The sequence below is a fragment of the Vulpes vulpes genome, chromosome 15 (genome assembly GCF_048418805.1).
Source record: "Vulpes vulpes isolate BD-2025 chromosome 15, VulVul3, whole genome shotgun sequence".
Lineage (NCBI taxonomy): Eukaryota > Metazoa > Chordata > Mammalia > Carnivora > Canidae > Vulpes > Vulpes vulpes.
In genome coordinates this window covers 63,682,786-63,707,449 of record NC_132794.1, presented here as the reverse complement: position 1 = coordinate 63,707,449, position 24,664 = coordinate 63,682,786, and the positions used below count along the sequence as shown (strand labels likewise).

The window sequence follows — 24,664 nt, the reverse complement described above, 5'->3', positions numbered from 1 at the left end:
CCTATTGGTTCTGTTTCTCTGGAGAACCTTAATACATCCAAATTCAAATGTAATTACATAAAGTATTAATGGATTAAATATTTCAGATAAATGATTTAGCCTACATTAAAAACAACAATTGTATGTTACTTTAAAAAGCACATTTTAAAAACATTCAAAAAGAGGTGGTGCTTGGGTGGTTCAGTCAGTTAAGCATCTGACATCTCAGCTCAGATCTTGATCTCAGGGTCGTGAGTTCAAGCCCCATGTTGGGCCTTTCGTTGGGCCCCACATTGGGCTCCATACTGGGAGTGGAGCCTACTTAAAGAAAAAAAAATGTGCAAAAAGCTTAAAGGCAAAAAAAAAAAAAAAAGAAGAAAAAGCTTAAAGGCAAATGTTTGGAGAAAGACACACTTTGTCAACACTAGCCAACAGAAAGCTGATATACTATTTAAGCAAAATAAAAACCACTGAAGATAAAAAGCTCACTTAATTATGAAGGTAAAAATTTAAAAAATTAATTATGAAGGTGTAAGAATTGTATATTTATAAATATCTAATAACAAAGTCTTCAAATACAGGAAAGTAACACTTGACAGTTCTACAAACAAATCCACATTCTTGTGAAATTCTAAACACATCTCTCACAGTAATTAATATAACAAGACACAAAATCAGCAAGAAAATATAAGAATTGAACTTTATATTTTGTCAAGCATTTTTGTTATTTTCAGAGGGGGCATTTATTATATGATTTACCTATTGTGTCATTACAAGAAGCTATGCTTCTTTTCCACTAGGAAAAGGACACCACAACTCAACTGCTGCCAACAGTAAATATCTGGGTCATGCAAAGATATCTTAAGATGGGAAAGTTTTTAAAGCCTATTTGAAAATGAGGGTAAGGAACAATGATATTGGACAGGAAGACGGTAAGCAGAGACTAAAGTCTCTCCAAAAAAATGGAATGAACAGTAGAAATCGGGGCTTAGCATTAGGAGGAAGGTTCTCTCTGGGAATCCAAATAAACTTTGGTGAAAAACAAGATGTTATAATAAAAAAATGCAATGGATTTGAAATCATCCTGGATCTTTCTTTTACCAATTCTATGCTCTTGGACCAGTTATTGACATTTTGAACCTCAGGTTTCTTTCTTTCTTTCTTTCTTTCTTTCTTTCTTTCTTTCTTTCTTTCTTTCTTTTTTTTCCTTAAGACTTTTAAATTTATTTATTCATGAGGCAGAGACACAGGCAGAGGGAGAAGTAGGCTCCCTGCGGGGAGCTGTATGTGGGACTCAACCCCAGAACTCCTGTAAGGAGTCCATAAAATAAAGATCATTCTATCTATCCCTATGAGGGTTAAATTTTCCTGTTAAAGGCTCTCCGAGCACTGTGTCTATCTTCCTTCAAGCAATTTATTATTGAGTGTCTACACTGTGTTAGAATCCCACACAATGGTGAATAAGACAGATCAAGTTTATCATTATCTTCCTAGAACCTGGCACGCCTGGCAGATAGTAAATATTCAACAAATATCCTTCAATGGTGAGCTTGTATAAAAACAAAAACAAAACCCATAGGGAGTACAAAAGTATCCAAAAAATGACAAGAGGCTTTCTACAATAAAATACAGGTTATTATACTTTACTTGATGCGGAGATAAGTGCATTATGTTCCTTCACCTAAATACATTTCAAAAATAAATAAATAAATAAATACATTTCATTAAAGAGGAAAACAGAAAAAAATACCTCATACTAAAGAAACATCCATTTAAAGGAAAATTTAGATAAGTAATTTCAAAACCCCAAAATCATAGGTTACATGACAAAATTATATACTCTGGATGTTAAAAGCGAAAAAATATTTTTCTTCCATTTCATTTTTCTATTACAAAAAGTTAGATTTATATAGGTATTACGTGTAACTTCAAACACATAAAAAGAACTTAAACAGTATACAATTAAACCTTATGCCCTCCACCTAGATTTACTATTAAATTTTTGCCACATTTGTTTCCTCAATTATGAACATTTTGCTACATTCACTTTAGTGATTTGTAACATATTGCCACATTTGTTCTCCCCCACAAGCCATTTGAAAGTAATTGCAGACAGAAAGATACTTCACCTCTAAGAACCTCAGCAAGTATCTCCTAAGAACTAAGACATTCAACATGAGCAAGATATAACATTCCAGATGCTTAACCTTGGTACACCAATGCAGTCTACTATACAGTCAAATTTCCCAATTGCTTATTTAGTAGCTTTTACGATCTAGGATCTGAACAATAATCACACACAAAATTTAGGTATCACATCTTTTTTTCCAGAACTGCTCTACCACTTTTACTTTTATGATACTGCCTTTTTGCAGAATCTAGAGCTTTTATTTTGATGAAGGTCCTACAATTGTCTTATTGTTTTCTCATGATGAGATTCGGGTTAAACATTCTTGGCATTTGGCAGGTGATGCGTGCTTCCTAAGTGCATCAGATCAGAAGGCATAGATCTCCATTTCAAGATAAGCCCATTATTAAATTTTTCCTTAGGACAAACACTCATTCACTTTATTAAATTAGTTTCTGGTTAGTACAACCCCTCTTTGCAAGTATTCACGAGGTGGGAGCAGGGTGGGGTAGTGGGAAAAACACTGGGAGGAGATCTTAGGTTCAGTGTCAATTTGGCCAATAATTAGTTGTGGGTCCCTAGGTAAATTTCTAAAAATTTTTATCGGGGGGGGGGGGCGGGGATTGTGCCAGATTTCTAAAGACCCTGAAAAAAAAATTATTTATTTATTTATTCATGAGAGACACAGAGAGAGAGGCAGAGACACAGGCAGAGGGAGAAGCAGGCTCCCTGCAGGGAACTTGATGCAGGGCTTCATCCCAGGACCCCAGGATCACGACCTGAGCCAAAGGCAGACGCTGGACCACCCAGCCACCCAGGGGCCCCTCTAAAGAACCTCTGAATTCTAAAATTCCATGACTGTGAATCAAATTGTAGTAGAGGCAGAGCTGGACTTGGCATCAGGAGACCTGGATTTTTAGCACCGGTTCCACCACATACCAGCTAATGTGAACATTCACAAGCCATTTAATCTCTCTAAACCTCGCATAGATAGATTTACCCCCGCAGAGTTCGGAAGGATTAAGAGGGTTATTGCATGTCAAGGCGCATTATAAACCGTAAAGAACTACCCGAATATCAAGTATTATTTTTATTATGTCCAGTTTTTCCTCCTTTTTGATCTCATTAGTCAATCAGGGAAGAAAAAAAAAGAAAAAAGAAAAGAAAAAAAGACAGAAAGGGAAGACAGACCTCACCCATTTAAACTTTAAATCCCCGAAAACGACAGCATCCCTAATGGTGCGTCATTATCAGCGCACGGAATTGAGGAGAGTCTTATCCCGTGCAGGCTCACGCTTTGTTCACGACGCTGGCTGAAGTCACAAGATAGGTACTCACTTGCACAGGCCGATCCCTCCTAGGGAGATGGTGACCGCCCTGGGAAATCCCAATCTGGCGGGGGCAAGCCCCGGAGTGCGGTGTAGGAGAATGGCAACGGGGACTGGAAGGCCTCCGGGCTCGGGGATGGGTCGCGGGCGGCGCCCCGGGGGAGCTCCTGCGCCTGCAGCGCGCGGGGCCGGCCCTGCCGAGCGCTCAGCCTCCTCGGGCCCAGGGCATGTCCCCCCCCGCCCGCCCCGAGCCAGCCGGCGGGACCTGTCACCCGGGCCGGCCCCTCATACTCTTGCAACACTTGGAGCCATTCGGGGTTCTTGTTTCCTAAACCTGCCCTACGGCTTCTTTGCAGCCTTTTGATTGGAACTCGGGGAACTTCGTTCGTTCGTGCACACGGGCCACATTCTTTTTTTTTCTTCTTCTTCTTCTTCCCCGCCCCCCCCCCCCCCCGATTGTTCAGCAGCTCCGATAAAAAGTATCTCCCCGAAAGGGGCTCAGGGCGCGCACACGCCCCTCTGCCGGCACTGAGCCACCCACCAACTCTCTACGCCGCGAAGCGCCCGGCAGCGTCGCGGCTCAAGACTGCAGACGCCGCCCGACCCTGAAAATGGCTAACGAGGAGCGGCGGGAGAGCGGCGGCGCGGCGGACGTTGGTGCGGTTGGTCGTGCCTGACCTCCCGGCCCACGCAAGGGGTCGCGCCGCCCAGGTGACCGCCGCCGGCTCCGCCGAGCCCCGCCCCGCCCCGCCCCGCCCCCGCGCCAGTGCGCACGCGCGGCCGTCATCCGGGTGCTGGCGGCGGCTGCAGGTTGCGCCGGGGTGGCGGACAGGGGGCGGGGCCAGCGGCTCATTGTGCGCAGCGCTGCGCGGCGCCGGCGGCCGCCGAGGCCTGGGTCGAAGTTGGCGCTGCCGCCGCCCTGCAGCCCACTCGCTGCCTCGGCAGCGCGCTGCTCTTCTAAAATGGCTGCCGCTACCGGTGCTGTGGCAGCCTCCGCCGCCTCGGGTCCGGCGGAAGGTAAAAAGATCGCCGATCTGCGGGTCATCGATCTCAAGTCCGAGCTGAAGCGGCGGAACTTGGACATCACGGGGGTGAAGACTGTGCTGGTTTCCCGGCTGAAGCAGGTGAGGCCCGGCGAGGTCCGCGGAGGGGAGCGTAGGCCGCGCCTCGGAGCCCCCCGCTTCCGCCGCCGGGGCCCGCCGGGCTGCGCGGTGGGGAGGCCCCGGGCGGCGGCCGCGCGCGCGCGGGGAGGGCGCGGAGCCTCCCGCGGCGCCCCCGCCCCCGCCCCCGCCCCCGCGAGCCGCGCTGGGCCTGCGAGGGGCCCGCGAGCCGCGCGCGAGGCGCCCGGGACCGGCCGCGGCAGCCGAGCGCGCCCCTGCTCGCCCCGGGCCGGCCCCGCCGGGCTGCGAGGGCGGCGGCGGACACCCGGGAGGCGCTCGGCGCCCAGTGTTTGGCGGCGGTGAGCGCGTGCATTTCCCGGCCTCGGAGGGACTGGTTACTTTGGTGACTTCGGCGAAGTTACCGTTTAATTGTGCCCAACCGTTTCCTCCCCATGGGGGGGGGGCGTGTGCGTGTGCGTGAGTGTGTGCAGGGTGGGGAGTGGGAGAGGGAGTTGAGGGTGGGTCAGAGGAGCGGGTTTGTTTTCCGCTGGGTCTTCAGTTTTTGCATCAGAGCAGTCATCTGCTTTTTTTTTTTTTCTTCTCCCCCATCCCATCCCTGATTACCTTTCTGCTTTTATTTCAGCGAGCGTTGGAATTGTAGTAGCGGGGAAATAAGTTTGCATTTTAGAAATTAGGGAGACTCTTTTGAGTCATTTACTTCCGCAGCTAAGCAGCTCTTCCGCAATGGAGCATAGATTTTTGTTCGCTATGATAATGTGTGATATTTGATTACCTCGACTCGGTAGAATTTAAAACTCCATGTGATTTTTTTTTTTTTTTTTTTTTTTTTTTTGGAGCCCTAATGATATTTTCTCCGTGAAAGTTTCTCTCCCTCGTGTAGTTTAATTGCTTGGGTTTTTTGTTTTTTTGTTTTTGTTTTTTTTGTTTTTTTTTTTGAAGTCGGTTTATGAAATGACTGGCAATTCGAATGTCTTGAGGCTTGAGGTTTGCTAATTTTTTTTTTTTTTGCGTTTTTATAAAATAAGTTTAGATAGATTGTGTAGCATATTAACTTCTCTTTCTAATGTAGGCTATTGAAGAGGAAGGAGGCGATCCAGATAATATTGAATTAACTGTTTCAACTGATACTCCAAACAAGAAACCAACCAAAGGCAAAGGTTGTTACGAGTTATGAACATATTTTAAAATATATTTTGGTTATATAACTTGCCTCTGCTCTTGTGCCACTTGCCCTGTTTATATAGTGCTACTCTTCGCTATTTCCCTCTGGCACTCTGCCTTCTTGGGTCAAGGAAGAAAAGTTACTGTTGCCAGGCTCTGGATAACTTGTAGCCTTTAAGATTTGGCTAAAGCTAACCTGAAAGCGAGACCGGTTCTTTGTCGCTTCCAAAAAATTTACACAGTCCAGTCTCATAATGTTGCTTCCTTCATGGTGTGAAGACCTAAAGAATAAAAAATACAGTTTAATACATGTCTACCTTGCCCCACAATTGGCAGAGTATTGATGGAATTCCTTCCAAATCTTTTACCTTGGCTCCTGCTGTTTTTTTTCTAGTATATTAAAATTTTATAACCTTTATGTTTAGTATTTTGTCTTACTTGGTGAACTTAATTTCCATTTATGCTATTATACATTCTGATTTTCAGTGAAACTCAAAAAGACCTCACCAATCATACTAACAAGGTAGGGAAAATCCATGATTACTTAGCTTAAAAAAAAAAGCGCTTTAAATTATAGGGTTATGTTAAGGATTTTAATTTTATGACTTTTAAACTAGGCCAGAGTATATTTCCAGGATATAGTGATTTAACAAATAGAGAAAAGTGCTTTTAAATTAACATTTTGACAATATAAATGGGACTTAAGTATTTTTTAGATTTTCTGGTAATTTAAGTCTTGACTTGAATAATTGTAAATTTCTCCCACCCTCCCCGGAAGGACAGTGGCAGAGGATGGACATGATGTGGGTATCTGGATCCTGGTACCTATTTACAATTTCCATATAGAATGTGTCATGGACAGCTGCAGAATTTTTTTAAAAAAAATCTAACTTTCCTTACTGCTTTAAGTATCCTAATACCATTCTGTCTGCCATGTACCAGATTGATTATAGCTAGGGTAAAATGACTGAGTGGATTAACCTTGAAAAGAAGGGAATATTAACATTTGATCCTAAGCAATCTGTAGGCATTAATTAGGACCAGGCAGATCTTGATGCCTTCTCACTATTTGAGTCTTCATAGGTCTGCAAGAGTTCCCCTTTTGTCCCAAAGGAAATTGAAAAGGGCCAAGTAGTATTTCCTGGGTGGGATGGGAATAACAGAGGTGGAAATGGAGTTTAGAGGAATAACAAAGGTATCTTGAAGGTCTGTGGCTTTTAAATGTAACTCTGACTCAGTGTATCACTTTGAGAGATACATTTTCCTCTTGAGAGAAGCTTCTGCTTAGAAGCCTGTGCTGACAAACCAGAGGCTATTTCAAAATGAGGCATAGACATTTTGGAAATAAGTATATCAGGAATTAACCATATTTCTTACAGTGATTTTGATTCATGTCATTTATTTAACACATTGTGATAGTTCAACAGATGCTATGTATTAATCACAGTTCCAGATTACTCAAGCTAATTATCGATTTTAGCATCTAAAGTAAACCTCATCTGATATGTTCATTCTCACCTATTTTTAATTTCTTTGTGTATCTCTTTTTCAGTTATTAGGAACTTCATTCGTCTTACGTTAGAAATAATTTCAGCAATATAAAATTTTAAGTAGTTTTTCTTTTCTCTCTATGCAGTGTGTATGTACATATAATTGCTTTGTTGATTTTATCTTTTATATGGATTATTAAGATATTTGAATTAATTTTTCCATGACACTGATATTAAGGTGTCTCCTGGTCTTTAGTTAGAAGTTTAATCATTTGTCTGTAGCAGACTACTACTGAGTACTTCATGAGACTCATTACAGAACACACAAGGAATATAGCACTTGCCTCCTTAAATTCCATTTTGCATTGGTTTGAAAATTCTATGAATTACAAAGAAGTAATGTGAATCCCCAACTAAGAACCTGGTTTGAATTAATGTGCAATTAAAGACGCATATATATTTATTTTATTAAAGATGCTTGAAAGTAAAATTATTTTATGTCAAGTTTGAAAATAATGTTGGGGATCCCTGGGTGGCTCAGCGGTTTGGCACCTCCCTTCAGCCCAGGGCCTGATCCTGGGGTCCAGGGATCCAGTCCCACATCAGGATCCTTGCATGGAGCCTGCTTCTCCCTCTGCCTGCGTCCCTGCTGCTCTCTCTCTTTCTCTCTTATGAATAAATAAATAAATAAAATCTTAAAAAAAGTTTAAAATGTTAAAAAATAAATATAAAAATAGGCATAAAAACAGTAAAAATCAAATTTGAAAATGGAAACCTAAAAATAACAGTAAGTTTTAAAATCAGGGATTTGTGGGACTCCTGAGTGGCTCAGTAGTTGAGTGTCTGCCTTCAGCTTAGCACACGATCCGGGGTCCTGGGATCAAGTCTCCACATTGGGCTCCCTGGTGGGGAGCCTACTTCTCCCTCTATGTCTCTCTGCCTCTCTCTCTTTGTGTCTTTCATGAAATAAAGAAATCTTTAAAAAATAAAAAAATAATAAAATCAAGGATTTGAGAAATACTATTTTAGTTTGATGTCAGTTTTTCAGTCTAATTGCTGAATTACTACATTAAATTCTTTTTTCCAAATCTTATTTCACTTAACAGTATCTACCTTGAAAATAACTTCATTTTGGTCATATCACCCTTCCTTCAATAGTCTGTTTCCTTTTTTTATAAAATTGGAATTTTTATTAGCTCATCTGTAAGACTTTTTAATTCTGAAATTTAATAATTATATGTGGTCAGGAGTCAGAAGAACAATGCTTTCTGTTTAAAATAGGAATATAAGGAAGAAACTGTAAAGCTCATAGGTGTTCAGTATAAATAGTCTTTAGGACAGATTATTAGAAAAGGAAAACAAAGGGATTACTTAGAGATGGTCATGTTAGACATCAGTAAGATAGAGCATATAATAGCTTGTCAGCTAAATAAATAATTTTTGCTAATCTTAAGATACCAAGTAAAAGCTAAACGACGTTAAGAAAGCCAGAGAGAAACTTAATGGGTCTGGAAAAATTACTTAGGTGAAATATTAAGCTCATTCTCTTATAATTGCAGGGTCACTGTTTCTTTAAAATGTTTTATGCTAACGTGTTTGTGTTTAGACAGTGGAGGAAAAGGGATCTGTATTCGTAACTATATTTTAGAATGTTTTTAAAACAAGTTTGTGCTTGTAATAAATGTTGATCATGTTATAGTTGGTTCTAATATCGTTTATAAAATTTGTTTGCATGTGGTTAATACGGTGAAAAGGTTTGTAGCTTATAATGGTCGTTCCTTCTGGGTCTTTTTACAACTTTCTTTGCTCTGAACCTTTTAATAAGTAACATAGAAGAAAGCTTTACGGGGAGATTTACTGTCATATTATTTGGGTGTGTGTTAAGAAAGCAGTTAAACAGGTAGAGCTAACTCCTCATTAACTTGTTTAAGAGATTACAGACTTAAAGCTTCTTTTGCTTTACTTGATGATGGCATATCATAGTCTTGATTTTCAACCTTTAGGGCCACCTCTAAACTTCAGCAAAAGTTATTTTATGTGGTTAATCAGTATAGTATTCAGAATTACCCATAATGCAGTACTTCTTGATGTTGAAATGTGCAATACGTGCAGGCTTAGTAAAAGTTCAAATTACTACATGAAATCTGATTTTTTCCCTTCTGTAGAAACAAGTATAATTTGGGGCTATAGGTTTATCCAAACATCTAATGCCTAATTTTGTATGGAAAATACCACAATGTTGGGCGGCCCAGGTAGCTCAGCAGTTTAGCGCCAACTTCAGCCCAGGGCGTGATCCTGGAGACCCGGGATCCAGTCCCACGTCGGGCTCCCTGCATGGAGCCTGCTTCTCCCTCTGCCTGTGTCTGTCTCTCTTTCTCTCTCTCTGTCTCTCATGAATAAATAAGTAATCTTAAAAAGAAACCCACAATGTAATTAATTACATGTTTACTGTGTAAAGCTTTCTGAAATTTGTGTCTGATAAGGATGTAGTAAACCACATAAAATGCATTTAACACAATGCAATATTTTAGTGTACTTTAACTCTTGCCCTTTTTCTTCCAGCCACAGTATGTTTGGGTATTAAGGAAACTAATCAGAACTGGCATTGAGAAGGGCTTTAGGGACAGAATTGTCATAGATATTTTTGGGTACTCACTCAGCTAGAAACTGTGGGAGAGTAAGGACATAGTCTTTCCTTTACATTAGTCTCTCTAATACCTAGCACAGTGCTAGGCATGTAATAGGTACTCAGAAAATATTTGTTGAATGAATACTGAGGGTCATATGATGGCTTTCTCAACTGCTTTAAAAAATACCCCTTTTGGTGCTTATTTTAATTGCCTATTTCTTTGTCAGAAGCACGTATATCAGGGATTAAGAGTTATCTTCCAGAAGTACCTTACTCAATGGCACTGGTGGCTCCTTCTTAGGCAGTGATATGTAAAAGCATACTTATTCTCAGAACATGTGAATCATTGCAACGTCCTTTTATTCCTTACCATTTTGTTGCTGTGTTGGAAATCCTCATAACTTTTGCTGGAATATCGTCCAGCCTCATTTTCACATAACCAAAACAGACCTTTAACTTCTGCCATTAAAACCTGCAGCTTGTTTTCTGCAGTTTATATGGTGGATTATGTTTATCATCAAAGCACTCATGTACTTTTCCCAGCTGTTTTATTGTGTTAGATGTGGTGTGTGTCAAGGCAGGTAAAATTTTCTAGTGCTTTAAGATAGTGTGCTTCTTCCAAATTAATCCTCTTCTATGCATTCTGAATTAGGAGCAGAGGGCATTAGACTTTATCTCCCCTTTCATGAATTCTTGTAAACGAATTATCCAGGAGTTAGGGGAAAAAGAAATATTATTAGTTGGTGGCATCAGAAATGATTTTATTTTATTTATTTTTTTATTTTTATTTTTATTTTTTTAAGATTTTATTTATTTATTTATGATAGTCACACAGAGAGAGACAGAGAGGCAGAGACACAGGCAGAGGGAGAAGCAGGCTCCATGCACCGGGAGCCCGATGTGGGATTCGATCCCGGGTCTCCAGGATCGCGCCCTGGGCCAAAGGCAGGCGCCAAACCGCTGCGCCACCCAGGGATCCCCAGAAATGATTTTAAAGAAAAGGTTGAGCAATGGTATAAGGTATAAGGGTGGAATTTACTAGTTAATTAATCAACTATGCTATATTTCTCACATATATGTCACAGCCCCAAGGCTGTGCATTTCTGGGGGTTAACTATTTACATCCTGAACTCCACGGCCTGAGTTAGTCTCACATGGCAGATCTGGTACCCTGGAATGGTAGTTTACCTTATGGCTTTACAATTGTTGTTTTCCAGATTATAAAAAGGGAATATGTTCATTAAAAAAAAAATTCATAATCCAGAAAAGTACTAAAAGGTGAAAACTGCCCATAATTCCACCACCCTGAATCCATCATGTGTGTTCTTTGTTGATCTAAGGTGTCTACATACATGTGCACAAACTCATAGGAGTTTGATGTTTACGGACTGTTTTTTTTTTCCTTTTCAACAACTAAAATAGGTTCACATTATACATGGTGTTTTGTTAAATGTAGATAGAATTGAAGTTTTCTCTAGTCTGGAGAACCTGAAAACAATAATCTTCTTCTTACATTCTTTTCTTCTAGCTACTTAGTTATGTATGCTCTGTCATCCTAGTGGTTCCATATGTTAGAAACATTTGAGTTTTTAAAAATACAGATACTAGGCTCCTGCCTCCCCAGAGGCTTGGTTTTGGCTGGTCTGTTGGGGTACAGGGTTCATTATTTTCTAAAAGTTCCCTAGGTAATTCTCATGCAGTTGGAGTTTTAAGAACCTCTGACTGCTCTCGACTAGAGTTTGAAGCTTGGCATCATTGTCATTCATTTCTTTCTGCCTGTCCATTTGCAAATTGTTTCAGATACTTTACATTTTCCTTGCATTGCTTTATTTGCTTTATTTGGTATTTGACAGTAAGGCTAAGGGTCAGCTGGTAGTATTTTCTTTTTATTGATGGAATAGAAAAATAATCCATTAAAAATTGAATCATATTTTTGCTGCCATTTAAATTAAAATCTCATGTGTACACACATGCATGTATTTTGTGTGTGTGTTTTTGTTTAGTTTGGTTATCTTTAGGCAACAAAGTTAGCAGATTTTTAAAGATATGCTTTTGATATTTTCTAGATTTATTATAAGGACTGTGAATTATCTGCAGTAGATTTAAAAAATATTAAAATGATCTGTTGGATGACTGTGATGTTTAAGAAAATGTACAGGGTGTTTTAGAAAGATTTCATTAGTAAAACATGAGTTTAATAGAAGAGATGCTAAAACATTGCATGCAGTTGCATGCAGACAACACAAAGCATAGTCTGATTATTTTAAGATACTCCGTGCATTTGGGGAGGGGAAAGGTTGTTGCTGGAAACATTCACATTCAGTTTGGCTTGTATTCTGAATCCCTCCTCCCTCTCTCAACAGCAATTTTATGACTAAACAGTTTCTATGTTTTATAGCTTTTGTAAATGTTTATGAAGAAGAGTTACTCAAGTCACAAAGTTCTTGGGCAGAATTACTTTAGATTTACTTATTAAATGGAGTTTTTAAAAATTTTATTTATTTTATTTTTTTTTTTATTTTGAGGTATTTCTGAACTTGAAAAGGAAAATTGCAAATCCTTAGAAAGACTGTTTTGCCTTTGGAGGAGAAAACCAATTTATGACCTAGAATCCTTTATTCATAATTTCGAAATATGGAAGTTCTGAAAATTGAAAGTTTTAAGTTTGTTATCAAAAGTGAAGCTATTTATGGTATTTATTTATAGTCTTGATTTATTTCATTTTGTGTGAATATGCATGTTTCATTGCACAAATATTTCTGTGATTGATTGAGAGACCCTGTTCCAGAAGCCACTGGGAAATTTAGATTAATAAATGGTATATATACTGCCATACTCTTCTAAAATCTGAAAATTCTGAATTATCCTTAATCCTAAAAATTAAATAATTGTGGATCTGTACATATTTATGTTACACAAATAAGAGAGTAAGAAAGTGTTTCTAGCATCACCTTCCTTTGTTGTTTACATTTTTACTTTGCTGTTTTATTTTAGACCCTAAAAATCACGCAAGGAATATTGCAGTGTTTTTGTGTGAAGTAATGTAATTTCAAAAATAACCGTGTGTTACTACTAGGATAATTTAAAATGTGATGTTAATTTTGTTTCCATTTGTATTTTGTTATTCAGACTATCTTTACTGTTCAAGCTATTTTCTAGTTTTGTTCCTCAAAGCATTGAAGTTAGCCTTCAGGGGTGACTGGCTGGCTCATTTGGTAGAGCATGTGACTCTTGATCCTGGGGTCATGAGTTGAATCCCATGTTGGGCATACTTAAGAATTTTGTTTGGAAGAAAGGGCAGCTCAGCTGGCTGGTTCAGTTGGTGGAACATGCAACTCTTAGCATTGTGAGTTTGAGCACCACATTGAGTTTAGAGATTGCTTAAAAATAAAATAAAAAAAAAGTTAGACTTCAGTTGCATTAAACTTTTAAGTTAGTACCCTCATCTGGATCGTACCACCTTCCTTTACACCAACTCACATTTCTGTGGCACATGCCAGAGTCCTTGAAGGACTTAAAGATTAGTTGATTAATTTGCTGTAGGAGTTTTGACAGCACAGGCTTAAATGGGAGCTAGAAATAGACATGGTTACTGACTATACAAAAAAGTGCTGAAGGTAGTGTTGCTTGTTAAGGGGGATTTGGTTTCCTTTTAGTTATTTCTCACCTGTGACATAAGTTAGGAATCCATAGAGGTACTTTGTAGCATCATTGAAGTTTGAAATTTTTAGTCCTTACTGACAGGATAGGGCTGCATGCACATGGGGCTAGTTTGCCTGGCACATCACCTCTTGTTGCAGTGAGGGATGAACAGAAATCCAGACCTTGTTATAGCCAACCTAGGGACTTATTCCATTATTAGGGAAATTACCTGCTCTTATATAATGTACTAGGTCTAGGCTAGATGATGATCCTCAGAGCTTTTTAAAATGTGAGTTATATTTTGTATGGGAGAAGGATGATACTTTTCTCATAAAGGAAGAAATTTCAATGTAATTTCTAATTCAACGTGTGTAAAGTAAGCCCAACATTATAGATTTTGAAAGCAGTCAAAAGCTAGAGTGTAAAACTGCAGGGTTTCGGTTTTTATGGTTTTTTTTTTTTTTGAATGATCAAAGATGTTTTCATAAAGTTTGTTCATGACTTCATTCTAAATGTACAGAATAAAAAATGATGTCAATTCGTTCCTTAGACGTCAACCAGAATTTTCTTCTGTCTCAAAATTAAAAGATCAGTTTCTGAAGAGGGTAGAATTTCAGTTTTCTTAAACACTATGTACCTATCAAGCTATTACTACAGTTTCATCACTGTATGTTTGAAAACTTTGTCCTTTAGTTTTATGTTTACAAGCTGATACATTAATGTCCAGTGCTTTTGTGTGATACAGCTGTTTAAAACAGTAAGGCATAGAAAAGTTGGGCCTTTTTGTGTTCTTCGGACTCTTCTGGGCTGTTTATCATGGGGCAGGTTACATAATCTTGGAGTCCTACCTTTAAACATTTTGTAGATGTGGCTTTTAGAGTCTGTTTACATTAAGAGAGCATTAACAACCAGTAGCTACTCACAGGTCTAATGGCTTTCTGGGTTTTGAGAGGTGGGGATAAATAGGCCTGGGTTTAAATTGAAGCACGGCCTTCACTAGTTCTGTAATCTGATTAACTTTTGAGCAAGTTTCCCTTTATTTAATAGAATGGGGATAATAGTTTCATAGTAGTTAGGAGGATAAAATAAATAAATAGATTACTGTATATAAAACATTTATCCTAGTGCCTGGACTCTGGAAGCCACTTAAGTGGGGATGGTGACTGCATGTTGGTTTTGTTGCTGTGGTGCAATTTGGTTTTCCTTTAAGTAAACTAAAACAAGTGAAATTCACCAAAGTGTGCAAAGTATACATAGTTTGTCACTATGCTGAAGACTGCCATTTCAAAGATAATATCTTTAAACTGAGTTAATTAACCACTTCTTAGTAGGATAATGTCTTTTAAGTAGGTCATGCTAGGATGTAATGGAAAGAACTTCAGACTGGAAATGAGAAGCCTTGGCTTCCAGTTCTGACATCATCATTTACTAGCTTTGGACAAGCTACTTAACCTTTCAGGCTCATTTTCTCTTTCCTAAGATTGTGATTACCTGCCCCATGTACCATAAGGTGCTTGGGAAAATCAATTGAACTTAAAAAAACAACAACAAACAAACAAACAAACAAACAAAAAACAACTTTGCAAATTAGGGCACCTGGATGGCTCAGTTGGTTAAGTGTCTGCCTTCAGCTCAGGTCATGATCCCAGGGTCCTAGGATTGAGCCCTGCATCTATCTGTCCCCTTCTCAGTGGGGAACCTGCTGCTTCTCCCTCTGCCTGCTGCTCCTCCTGCTTTTGCTCTCTCACATTCTCTCAAATAAATAAATAAAATCTTTTTAAAAATGCTTGTAAATTGTAAAGCAGTTTATAATTGTAAGCAGAAATACTATTTGCAAAGGTTCTGAAGGCATCTGTGTCCTGTCCCGTCCCCTGCCCCCCCACCCCCGCCCCCAGTGCTCTACTCTGTAGATTACTTGGTAGTATGTTTTGGCATCCTATATTTTTAAAAAGTGTACTTTTCCCAAAAAGCATCTTTAAGGTTTTATACTATGGAACTTCCTCTAAATGTGATGGAAGAATTTAGTGAACTCTTTCTTACCTGATACTGTTTTCAGAGAAGGAACATCTTCACTTATTTTTGTTCTTTGAAATTAGTAATAAACACTTTCTGACCCCCCCAGACTTTGTTAGTTGTCCCTTATAGTAACTTCTATTTCCTATTTTCCCTAAAATACACACACACCAACATTCTAAATAGGAAATGAATGCCAAACAAGCTCCATCCACACTTTCTCTTTGGATTCACGCAGGCGTTTGAGAGACTGAGACAAGCTCTCTTTTACAAACTCTTTGGGTTTAAAAAAAAAATCTCTTAATCCTGTTTTTCACATACCTGGAAGGATCAGAATCTTGTTGCCTTTTTATCACTCCTTCAAGGAAAGGTTCTCGAATTGAGAGTACATGGAGGATAGGGGCTGTGGAAGAGACTCGGAAAAGGGAGGTACATTGACTTTTTATTTTTTTATAGCCACCTTAAACCTAAACTCTCTACCATGGGAGTCACAGAAGCTTGAGATAAGCACATGGCAGTTCAGTTTTAGGTGAAGGGAAAAGTTGATGGATAAGTTGGCTTCAGGAAAGAACATCCATTCACATTTCAAAATAAATTAATTATAAAAATTAAACACTAAAGTTCTAGCAGCTGTGTTTTTTTTATATAGCATTTCTGATGCATGGGTGATTCAGTACGTTTTTGTGAAGTAGCCTGAAAACGTAAACTTTTAACATTGGCTCTGTGGAAAATATATGTTTCTTCAAATGTGGAAAGTATTTTAAAAGTCCCAACCACTGATTTATAAAGTGTGAAGATGCAAGTTGGGTTGGGGAGGCCTGTAGTCTGTCTGGGAGCTATTAGCAGTTTTCAGTCAGAAGTCATTTCTCGTTTCCTTAAATCAGTTAAATCAGTCATTTTGTCAAGTCCCCAGCACCATTTATATTTAGGCCTTTGGAGAAATATAAGGGTAAAAGCAGTCACTTATGCTTAAGGAATTTTCTAAATGGTGAGTTGTATTTGAGAGTACAAGGCAATATATAATCAACTGATGGATTGTAAGATGCAAATTAAAGTATGAGAATTTCATTTCAGAGAAAGCTTGTTGAAGAGTAGCACTTAGGGATGGCTTTGTGGGGCACATGAGTCTTGAACTTAGCTATCACATCTGGTGATAGACAAAACACCATTGAATGGTGCTACTACTTCTGGGATAATTGAAGATAAGAGAATTTGAGTGTCATAAATAAAAATGTATTTTATATGTTTATACCTCAAGTCAGTTAAGATGATGGGTTCATAATAGGATTATTTGTACAGTTCATTTTAATGAAGCAGCACGACATTCTTAAAGTCTTTTTGTTTGGGACAATTATGAGCAGGTGGTTTATATGCAGTTTGCAATATTTTTGTCAGTGATTTGTGAGTAGAGAGTGATTGATACTGTGGGGTAAACTCTACTGAATGTTTTTTACTCTTAAAGTAATATAAATACTGGTTGTTAGCCCATTTTCCTTCTTTCGCAGGTAAAAAACAGGAAGCAGATGAGTTGAGTGGAGATGCTTCTGTGGAAGATGATGCTTTTGTCAAGGTAAAGTGTTAATTACTCAGGTTAAGATGTTTATTTTGCATGATGAATTCATGCACTTGAATAAGTGTGGAGGTAAAATAGAGACTAGTGTAGCATTGTCAATTTCATTGTAGTTGAGAATTATAATAAATAACTTTGTCTTTAGTTACATGATACATAGGGCTAAAAATAATATTTGTCCAGGCCTTGAAGTAGAAATCAGACATAGGGACCAGAGGAACAGTGACAAGACAGTTGATATGTTAGTTCCTGAACAAGGTACCGCAATGAGAGTATTGATCATTTATTTTTCATCTGCCCATTGCAATTAGCTTTTGTATAAAATATACAGAACTCAGATTAATGTAGTCTTTCAAATGGAGAGAGAGGATTGCTGATGTGTTACTACTTAGTAAAGAGCAAGTTAAGAAATTTGTTTTGCCCTTTAAAGACACATTCAAGCCAGGTCTTTTTTGGCTAAAAATGAATGTATATCAAGACTGACCAGCCAGAAAAATAAGTATACAGTTTTAACTGGAGTTGTGGCAGTTCTAGGAATAATTTTTAATCACAGGTTTTTTTTTTGATATTTTAGGTTTTTTACTGAGTAGTGTGGCACTTGCAGAGATTATTTAATGAGCACAGTTCCTCTTAAATTATGTACATTTATACCCCATATATTCCATTTTCTGTGTACAGTTAGTCCATACGGTCATAACATCTCTGGGTGTTTGTGTGCTCTACTGTGGAGTGAGCTTATGTCTATTCTCCTGGCCATCTATCCTACTGCTTAGCTCTCTACCCTCTCACGCATGCGCACACAGACCACAGAATGTACCACATGTCCCACACAGTGCACTTCATACTTTGACGGTTTGTATACACAGAAAGAAATGTGTGGTTGAAGATTTAACCCTGAAATCAGATAATTTCAGGAAATACTTGCCCAGGGAGCCATTAAAATTGATGCTTGCATGCCTGTAATCAGCTTTTATTTGAGCCTTTCAGCACTCTTCAGTCTGTATTCTGTTATCCTTGTGATATATCTTCCTTTAGGTTTATTCCTTTGCTCTTATTTTCTCCAGGTGTCTTCACTAGCAAGGGTATGGTTAAGCAAAAATTATCCATTAGCTGGAAAAATATTATGGCTTAGTAAAACAAAACAAAACAAAAAAACAAAAAAACACAACCCTATAATTTTCAAATGTCTTTCAGCTCTTCATAAAAATCTTATATTCATATGAAATGTTAGGAGGAGAGATATACTTCTATTTAGCATAATAGTATTGTCTCTTATATGTGTTGCAAAGGATACCCTTGTTTTATTATTAAGTGAACCTGGTCATAATATCTAGAAGAACAAAAGACTTTTTTAAAAAAAATCCTATTTAAATAAATCTTCAGTTTCTTCTTTCTACTATCTTTTTCACTTTGGAAGTACTGGCATATGTGATGTATTTGATAGAAATTAAGTGAACATACTTGTCTCTCAAAATTGGTAATTTTGGAATTTATACATTAGAGTGAGTATCACCTATTGCCTAGACATGAATAATATAGCAATTGCTTTCATTTATAAGTGAGGAGAGTGATCAGAATTGATTGGTACTTAAGAGTAAAGTTCCCTCGGTGATCTCCCTTGGTTTCTTTTCTTTTCTTTTCTTTTCTTTTCTTTTCTTTTCTTTTCTTTTCTTTTCTTTTCTTTTCTTTTTTTTTTCTTTTCTTTTTTTTCCTTTCCTTTCCTTTCCTTTCCTTTCCTTTCCTTTCCTTTCCTTTCCTTTCCTTTCCTTTCCTTTCATTTCCTTTTTTGCATTTACTACTGTTCTAAAGTCACCTACTCCATTTTCAATCTCCACCATTCCTTTACTCATACATGGTGAGGTTGGTTAAACCTGTCGTCCCAGAGATGCCCTGTTCCTAAGCACTCCACATTCCAATACAATCATATTCCTTTTCTTTGCCTACCTCCCCAGAAATTTGTTTTCTCACTGCAATTCAACTCTGAATGATTAATAGTCATGCCCCTGCCCTTTTCCCCTTTTAACCCAGAAGGCTTTTCTTAAATATGTTATATTTACCATAAGACTCGGGAAAGGGGAAGAATGTTCATTGCTTTGGACCCTTTCTTTGCAGTTAAAGAAGAATCTAACTAGTAGCAATTAGATTGCTACTTTGTTTCCACTGAAGTACTGTGTTTCCATAAACTTTGAAGGGCAAACGGAATTCCTTCACCAAGACAGTCCCAACCTGTGTTCCCTTGCCTAACTGGATTATGGCACAGTGATAGATTTCAAAGCAAATACACTTAGTTATTTGCATTTTTTCAGGATTGGAATGAATGTAACAGTTGGGATGCCTTATTATTAGAAATAAACTTTGTTATAACATGTAAGACTTGCAGGGTCTTTGAAGTTAAATCAAACTATGGCATGTGGAGAAATCAAGTAATTTCTGTGAATCCTTGTCTCCTAGGACAGCTCCTGGGATATGACTTGGTAACTATTAAATAACTGGTACACTTGAGAGCATCTCTAGTCACATCCAGTTAGTGTGTATCTCAGTGTGAGAGATTTGGGAACTTAGATGCATGGTTCAGTGACTTTGGGATTTGACTCCCTCTGTTTTTAAAGACACAGTTAATATGTAAGGTCAAATGATTGAACTTTGACTTTGGGAATACTGTCAAGATATGGTAAAATTTAAAACATATAGACATGTAAATTACCAAAAACGTTTGGTGGATAGCCTACACTACTTTGCCTCTAGTTGTACCAAATTTTCTTACCATTAAAAGGACTGTGAATTGGAGAATCAAGAGGCACATGAACAAGATGGAAATGACGAACTAAAGGACTCTGAAGAATTTGGTGAAAATGAAGAAGAAAATGTACATTCCAAGGAGTTACTTTCTGCAGAAGAGAACAAGAGAACTCATGAATTAATAGAGGCAGAAGCAATAGAAGAAGATATAGAAAAAGAGGACACCGAAAGTCAGGTCTTTAGCCAGTTTTTTTTAAATGTGACACAGATAAATTAAGTAATAAATAATAAAAAGTAGTTTATTTTAGTTCAATGTGGAAGTCTCAGAATTTTCAAAAAATATATTTTTGAAGTTATTTATAAATCACTTGGAATCCTACTAGCTTTAAAATTTTTGCTTATTACCTTCCACATTTGTATATATTTTTACATATCATACCTTTAGTTGCTATTTGTTCTATACAGTGTTTTTATACAACATACCATAATAACTTCATAATGGGTGTCTAATACCTTAACTTACTAGACTGATTGCTATGTGTGGAATAGCCACTTCTTTATTTTGGGACATTTACATTTAAGTTGTTTTCTACCCCACTGTGGGTGAGTGTATCAGTTCACTCTGATCTTGTCAACAGTACTGGACAGTAGCTTTTTATATGTTGCTACTTCAGTAGATATAAAGGATTAACTTGCATTTCTTTGGTTATTATCAAGGGTAGAGAATTATTTAGGAGTTTAATTTAAAGGTATATAATTTTAAAAATATTTTCTTATATTGAAATAAACCATTTGTCCTGCTTTGAAATTTATTAGTATGTCTTAAGAAAACCAATGGATTAGGGAGTCTGTACTGTTAACATTCATGCTTTAGAATACTTCCATTCTACCTAGCTTAATAGATGAAGGGCGCAAGAGATTTTTCTAATTCTCTATCAATGTGACTATTTATATGTTGGCATAAAATATACAGTCTGCATTATTAAGCATTGACTTAGTAGCCATGGTATCATAGACACTGTACAGAACAGAACACAAGACAAGTGATAATTGGGTATAGCATAAAAGCATTCTCATGTTACCCAGATATTTTGTAAAGCAAAGCTATTGTATACCCTTTTACTTAGGAAATTGAAGCTCAAGAAGGTGAAGATGATACCTTTCTAACAGCCCAAGTAAGTTTATATTTAGTCCTATGAATATGATATTGTGGGTGGAAGGGCTTGGAAAAGGAATCTTATTTTGACTTCATAATCTTCTAATTCATAAAACTACCTTAAACTTAATACTGAATTATTTATGTGGTATATATGAAATACTTAAAATTGGCAGCTGAAATTTCTGTTGCTACAAATGTAATTGGAAGGTATTATAACAAGGTTCCTACCATTTTCAGAGTTAAAAAAAAAAAAAAAGTGGTTACCAGTCCTTTGAGAAGTCTACACTCGCCTTGATTTTCTTTACTGATACTTTGTTATGAAGTAAATCATTTAAAAGTACTAATATCCTTTTCAAAGCTTTAAGATTTTGCCCTATGATGGGCATAGTTTAAAAATGATAAAAATCTCTGTTCTAGAGATTTACTCGGGGGTTTGTATGTGTGTGTAGAAGTGGACTGCTCTTCTATTGTGTGTTGTGATCTACATAATGTACATTTTAAAGCATGGCTTATAGGGGTTATAAACCACATTTATATTGCTCAATTGCTACAGTGTTTTTTTAGCTTATCCTTTGTCTTGTTTTTTTCAAATCTGTACTCAAGAAGCCCTTGTTTATGTACCTTCTTTAAATAGTATGCTTTGAAGTAGAGATAGGAGTTTCCTCTGTTTACCACATTTAGAAAAAATAGTGATCAGGTCTGTTATTTTCTTAGTTAATATTTGCTGGAAGAGTATATAGTGGGGCTCATACTCGTGGACTGCTTAGCTGATTGCCTCTGGTCACGCATGCCTTCTTTCCTGCAGCTTTCTTGCCTTTGAAATGATGGTGAGCCACAATTGCTGGTGAGGCTGTATCTTGACTCTGCATTTGTTGCAGTGGGGGAGAAACTGCATTTCTAGGAGAAATGTGTCTGATTATTTAGAATATTCAGGAAATGTTAGGACTAGATTTGTTCACTGTACTAGCTACAAATAAGTTCATTTCTGAGTGATAAAGAATAGGTGAGGAAAATTAATTCTCAAACTGGGCAGTGGATACCTTTTCTACATTACTAATTTGCAAAACGGTAGAGTTGAACTCTTCATATTCTTTAGCAGCTCCTTGTTAATTTCCACTAAGGGCCACTCCTAAGTTGTGCACGTTGTGAGTTGTGTAAAGGCATTAATCATATCTAAGTGTCTCCATTCATATAGTAAACTACGTGTTTTTATAAAAATTTAACAGATGGAGATAAAGTATCTTAAGGAATGGATGCTTTTTATAATTTTCACCAATTTTTATGGCCTGAAGATGGCCTTATTCCCCTTCTATCCTGATAATGAAAGAATAGTTATTTATTTCTCATCAAAGGGCAGGTATTACCTTATTGTATCAAAAGATGGGAGGTTACATCTTCAGAGAAGTTTCCTTTGAGTAAAATGACCTTTTTTCTCTTTCTAAATAATGTAGAGTAGAACATCTCTATGTATCTACGTTTCATCATATTCTAATACTTCTAAACATGCTAAGTGAATATGTTGTCTTAGTATGGGCATTAAGTAATACTAGAATGTAACCGTTATCCAGCTTTAACTGGTACAACTCATGGACAGTCTTGTTTCATTTATAGCTCCATTCACTTTTCGCTTTCTGCATAATTGAAACAAATCTTGCACATCATATTTTGCTTTAAAAATTTCATTATGTATCTCTAAAAAAACCTTTTATTTTTTATATTATTCTAATGTAAGATTTTTAGTATCATTAAATGCAGTTCATATTCAGATGTTCAGTTGTGTATAGTTTTTGTTTTGTTTTTTGTTTTTCCAAGTTTTGTTTGAATCCAGATACAAATAAGATGAACCCATTGTGATTGATTGAAATGTTTATTAGATGTCTTTTAAAAGCTCTGTAGGTTTTCCCTCTACCCTTTTTCCTTCACTATTTTATTTGTTGAAGAAATTGAGTTGCATATTCTGTAGACCACGGGTAGTTGGCAGAGCATTTCTTAATGGGACTAGGTAGAAAATATTTTAGCTGTTGTGGACCATATGGTCTATGTTATAACTATTCAGCTCTGCCATTGTTGTGTAAAAGCAGCCACAGACAGTAGATAAATGTGAATGGATATGGCTGTTTCGGTAAAAATATTTACAAAAAGAGGCATCTTGCATAGTTTGCCAATCCTTACTTGTTAGGGTTTCTAGAGTCTAGATTTTGCTCATTACATTTCTGTGGAGTCATTCAATATGTTTGCTTGTTTACACTATTCTGTGTAAATTATAAATTAGTAAGTTAAGTTATGGGATTGAGAGGCTTGCTGTCTAATTCAGGGCACCCCACCCCCACTCCAACACACCAACTACTTCATAAATTTTGTTGTGTTCTTCTATTTGGATGCACATAATGTCTGGGTATATCTTCTTAATGATGGTACCCATCATTGATGATCCATACCCCTTGGATCAAAATAGTGATATTCTAATCCTGTCATTTCTTTCTTATTTATTAGCTGGAACAATCCTAAAAAATAGAAATATCGCTTACTGTTTGGTTATTCAGTGAAACCATTTACAGAGGAAAACCAGCATATATATTTATGCTTGATGCTTTTCCTTTTGTTTACCAGTTTTCAGAATAATGAGCTGGTTCATTACCACCTTTAACAGTGACTAATAAATTTCTTATTTTTCCTTTTTTCTCAGTTTCATTTTACATTCATGGATTTAAATATATTTAATGTTTTTCAGTCCATTGTAGTTATTGTTTAATGTTCAAATTGTCCCATCTGTAGTTTATGAGGGACTCTTCATTTCAACATGATCCTAGTAGTCTTTGATTGCTTCCCTGCTTTCTGGTATGTAATGATGTTCTTTTTTTTTTGCTTTAGACCTAATTAGCCATTGTTTCCTTTTAATAGTAAATGGTTTGTAAGAATATAGTCTTGGTGGTAAGGGTGTTCATTGCTACTGGGTTTTCATGTTTTCTAGGTACAGCACTAGTGAATGTGTGGTTTTTGGTTTCTTTTTGCTTTTAAGTTAAATAGATTTTGAGGTCATAAGGATACTTCTAAGTTAATCTTATGTTCTTTGTCTTACGGTACACATACAACAGTCATAGAAATGTAATACCAACACCACTACCAAAAAGATGACTGAAAATAATTTAAGATCCCCCCCCCCCCACGTATTATATCTGTCTTAAAGATGTACACTTCTAGGAATGAACAAATTACTGCATTATTAGACTAGTTCTGCTCTACATGGTTATATCGCCAATTCATACATATTTAGGTTGACTTGTTTTATCTTATTTTCAATAATTAAGGTCTTGCTTTAAAAAAATGGAATCTGTAACTTTTGTGAGTATATAATTCAAAATAGGTAGAAAATTTCATCTAATTTTATAATTATTTACAATATTTACATGGTTTCAAAATTAAAGCTATGAGAAAAATACATCCAAAGAAGTCCCCATCACTCATCCCCTTATTGGTAAACTTTTAAAATTCATGATATTGGGGTATCTGAGTGGCTCAGTCAGTAAAGCATCTGCCTTCCACTCAGGTCATGATCCTAGTGTTCTGGGGTCCAGCCTGCATTGGGCTTCCTGCTCAATGGGGAATTTGCTTCTCATTCTTCCTCTCCCTCTTACCCCCACCTTCCATGTTCTCTCTCTGTGTCTCAAATAAATTTTAAAAAAATCTTAAAAGTCAAATAAAATT

The 24,664-nt window shown here is 37.3% G+C and overlaps 2 protein-coding genes across 5 annotated transcripts in view; one reads left to right on the top strand and one right to left on the bottom strand.

The window, feature by feature from the left end:
* RNF111 (ring finger protein 111) overlaps positions 1-3,668 on the bottom strand; it is a 127,115-nt gene extending 123,447 nt beyond the window's left edge. For 2 of the 3 annotated variants that reach the window (XM_072738637.1, XM_072738638.1), the window contains exon 1: positions 3,446-3,668. The gene's annotated coding sequence lies outside the window, so the exon portion shown is untranslated. The remainder of the gene's footprint in view (positions 1-3,445) is intronic. The other variant, XM_026000192.2, reaches the window with a different exon arrangement.
* A 538-nt stretch (positions 3,669-4,206) lies between these two features.
* The window catches only part of SLTM (SAFB like transcription modulator), a 44,653-nt gene continuing 24,195 nt past the window's right edge, over positions 4,207-24,664 (top strand). For both annotated transcript variants that reach the window (XM_026000008.2, XM_025999938.2), the window contains exons 1-5: positions 4,207-4,559; positions 5,626-5,713; positions 16,997-17,061; positions 19,835-20,035; positions 20,928-20,975. In XM_026000008.2, the coding sequence (XP_025855793.1) occupies positions 4,398-4,559; positions 5,626-5,713; positions 16,997-17,061; positions 19,835-20,035; positions 20,928-20,975 (564 nt within the window). In that variant the 5' untranslated portion in view covers positions 4,207-4,397. The remainder of the gene's footprint in view (positions 4,560-5,625; positions 5,714-16,996; positions 17,062-19,834; positions 20,036-20,927; positions 20,976-24,664) is intronic.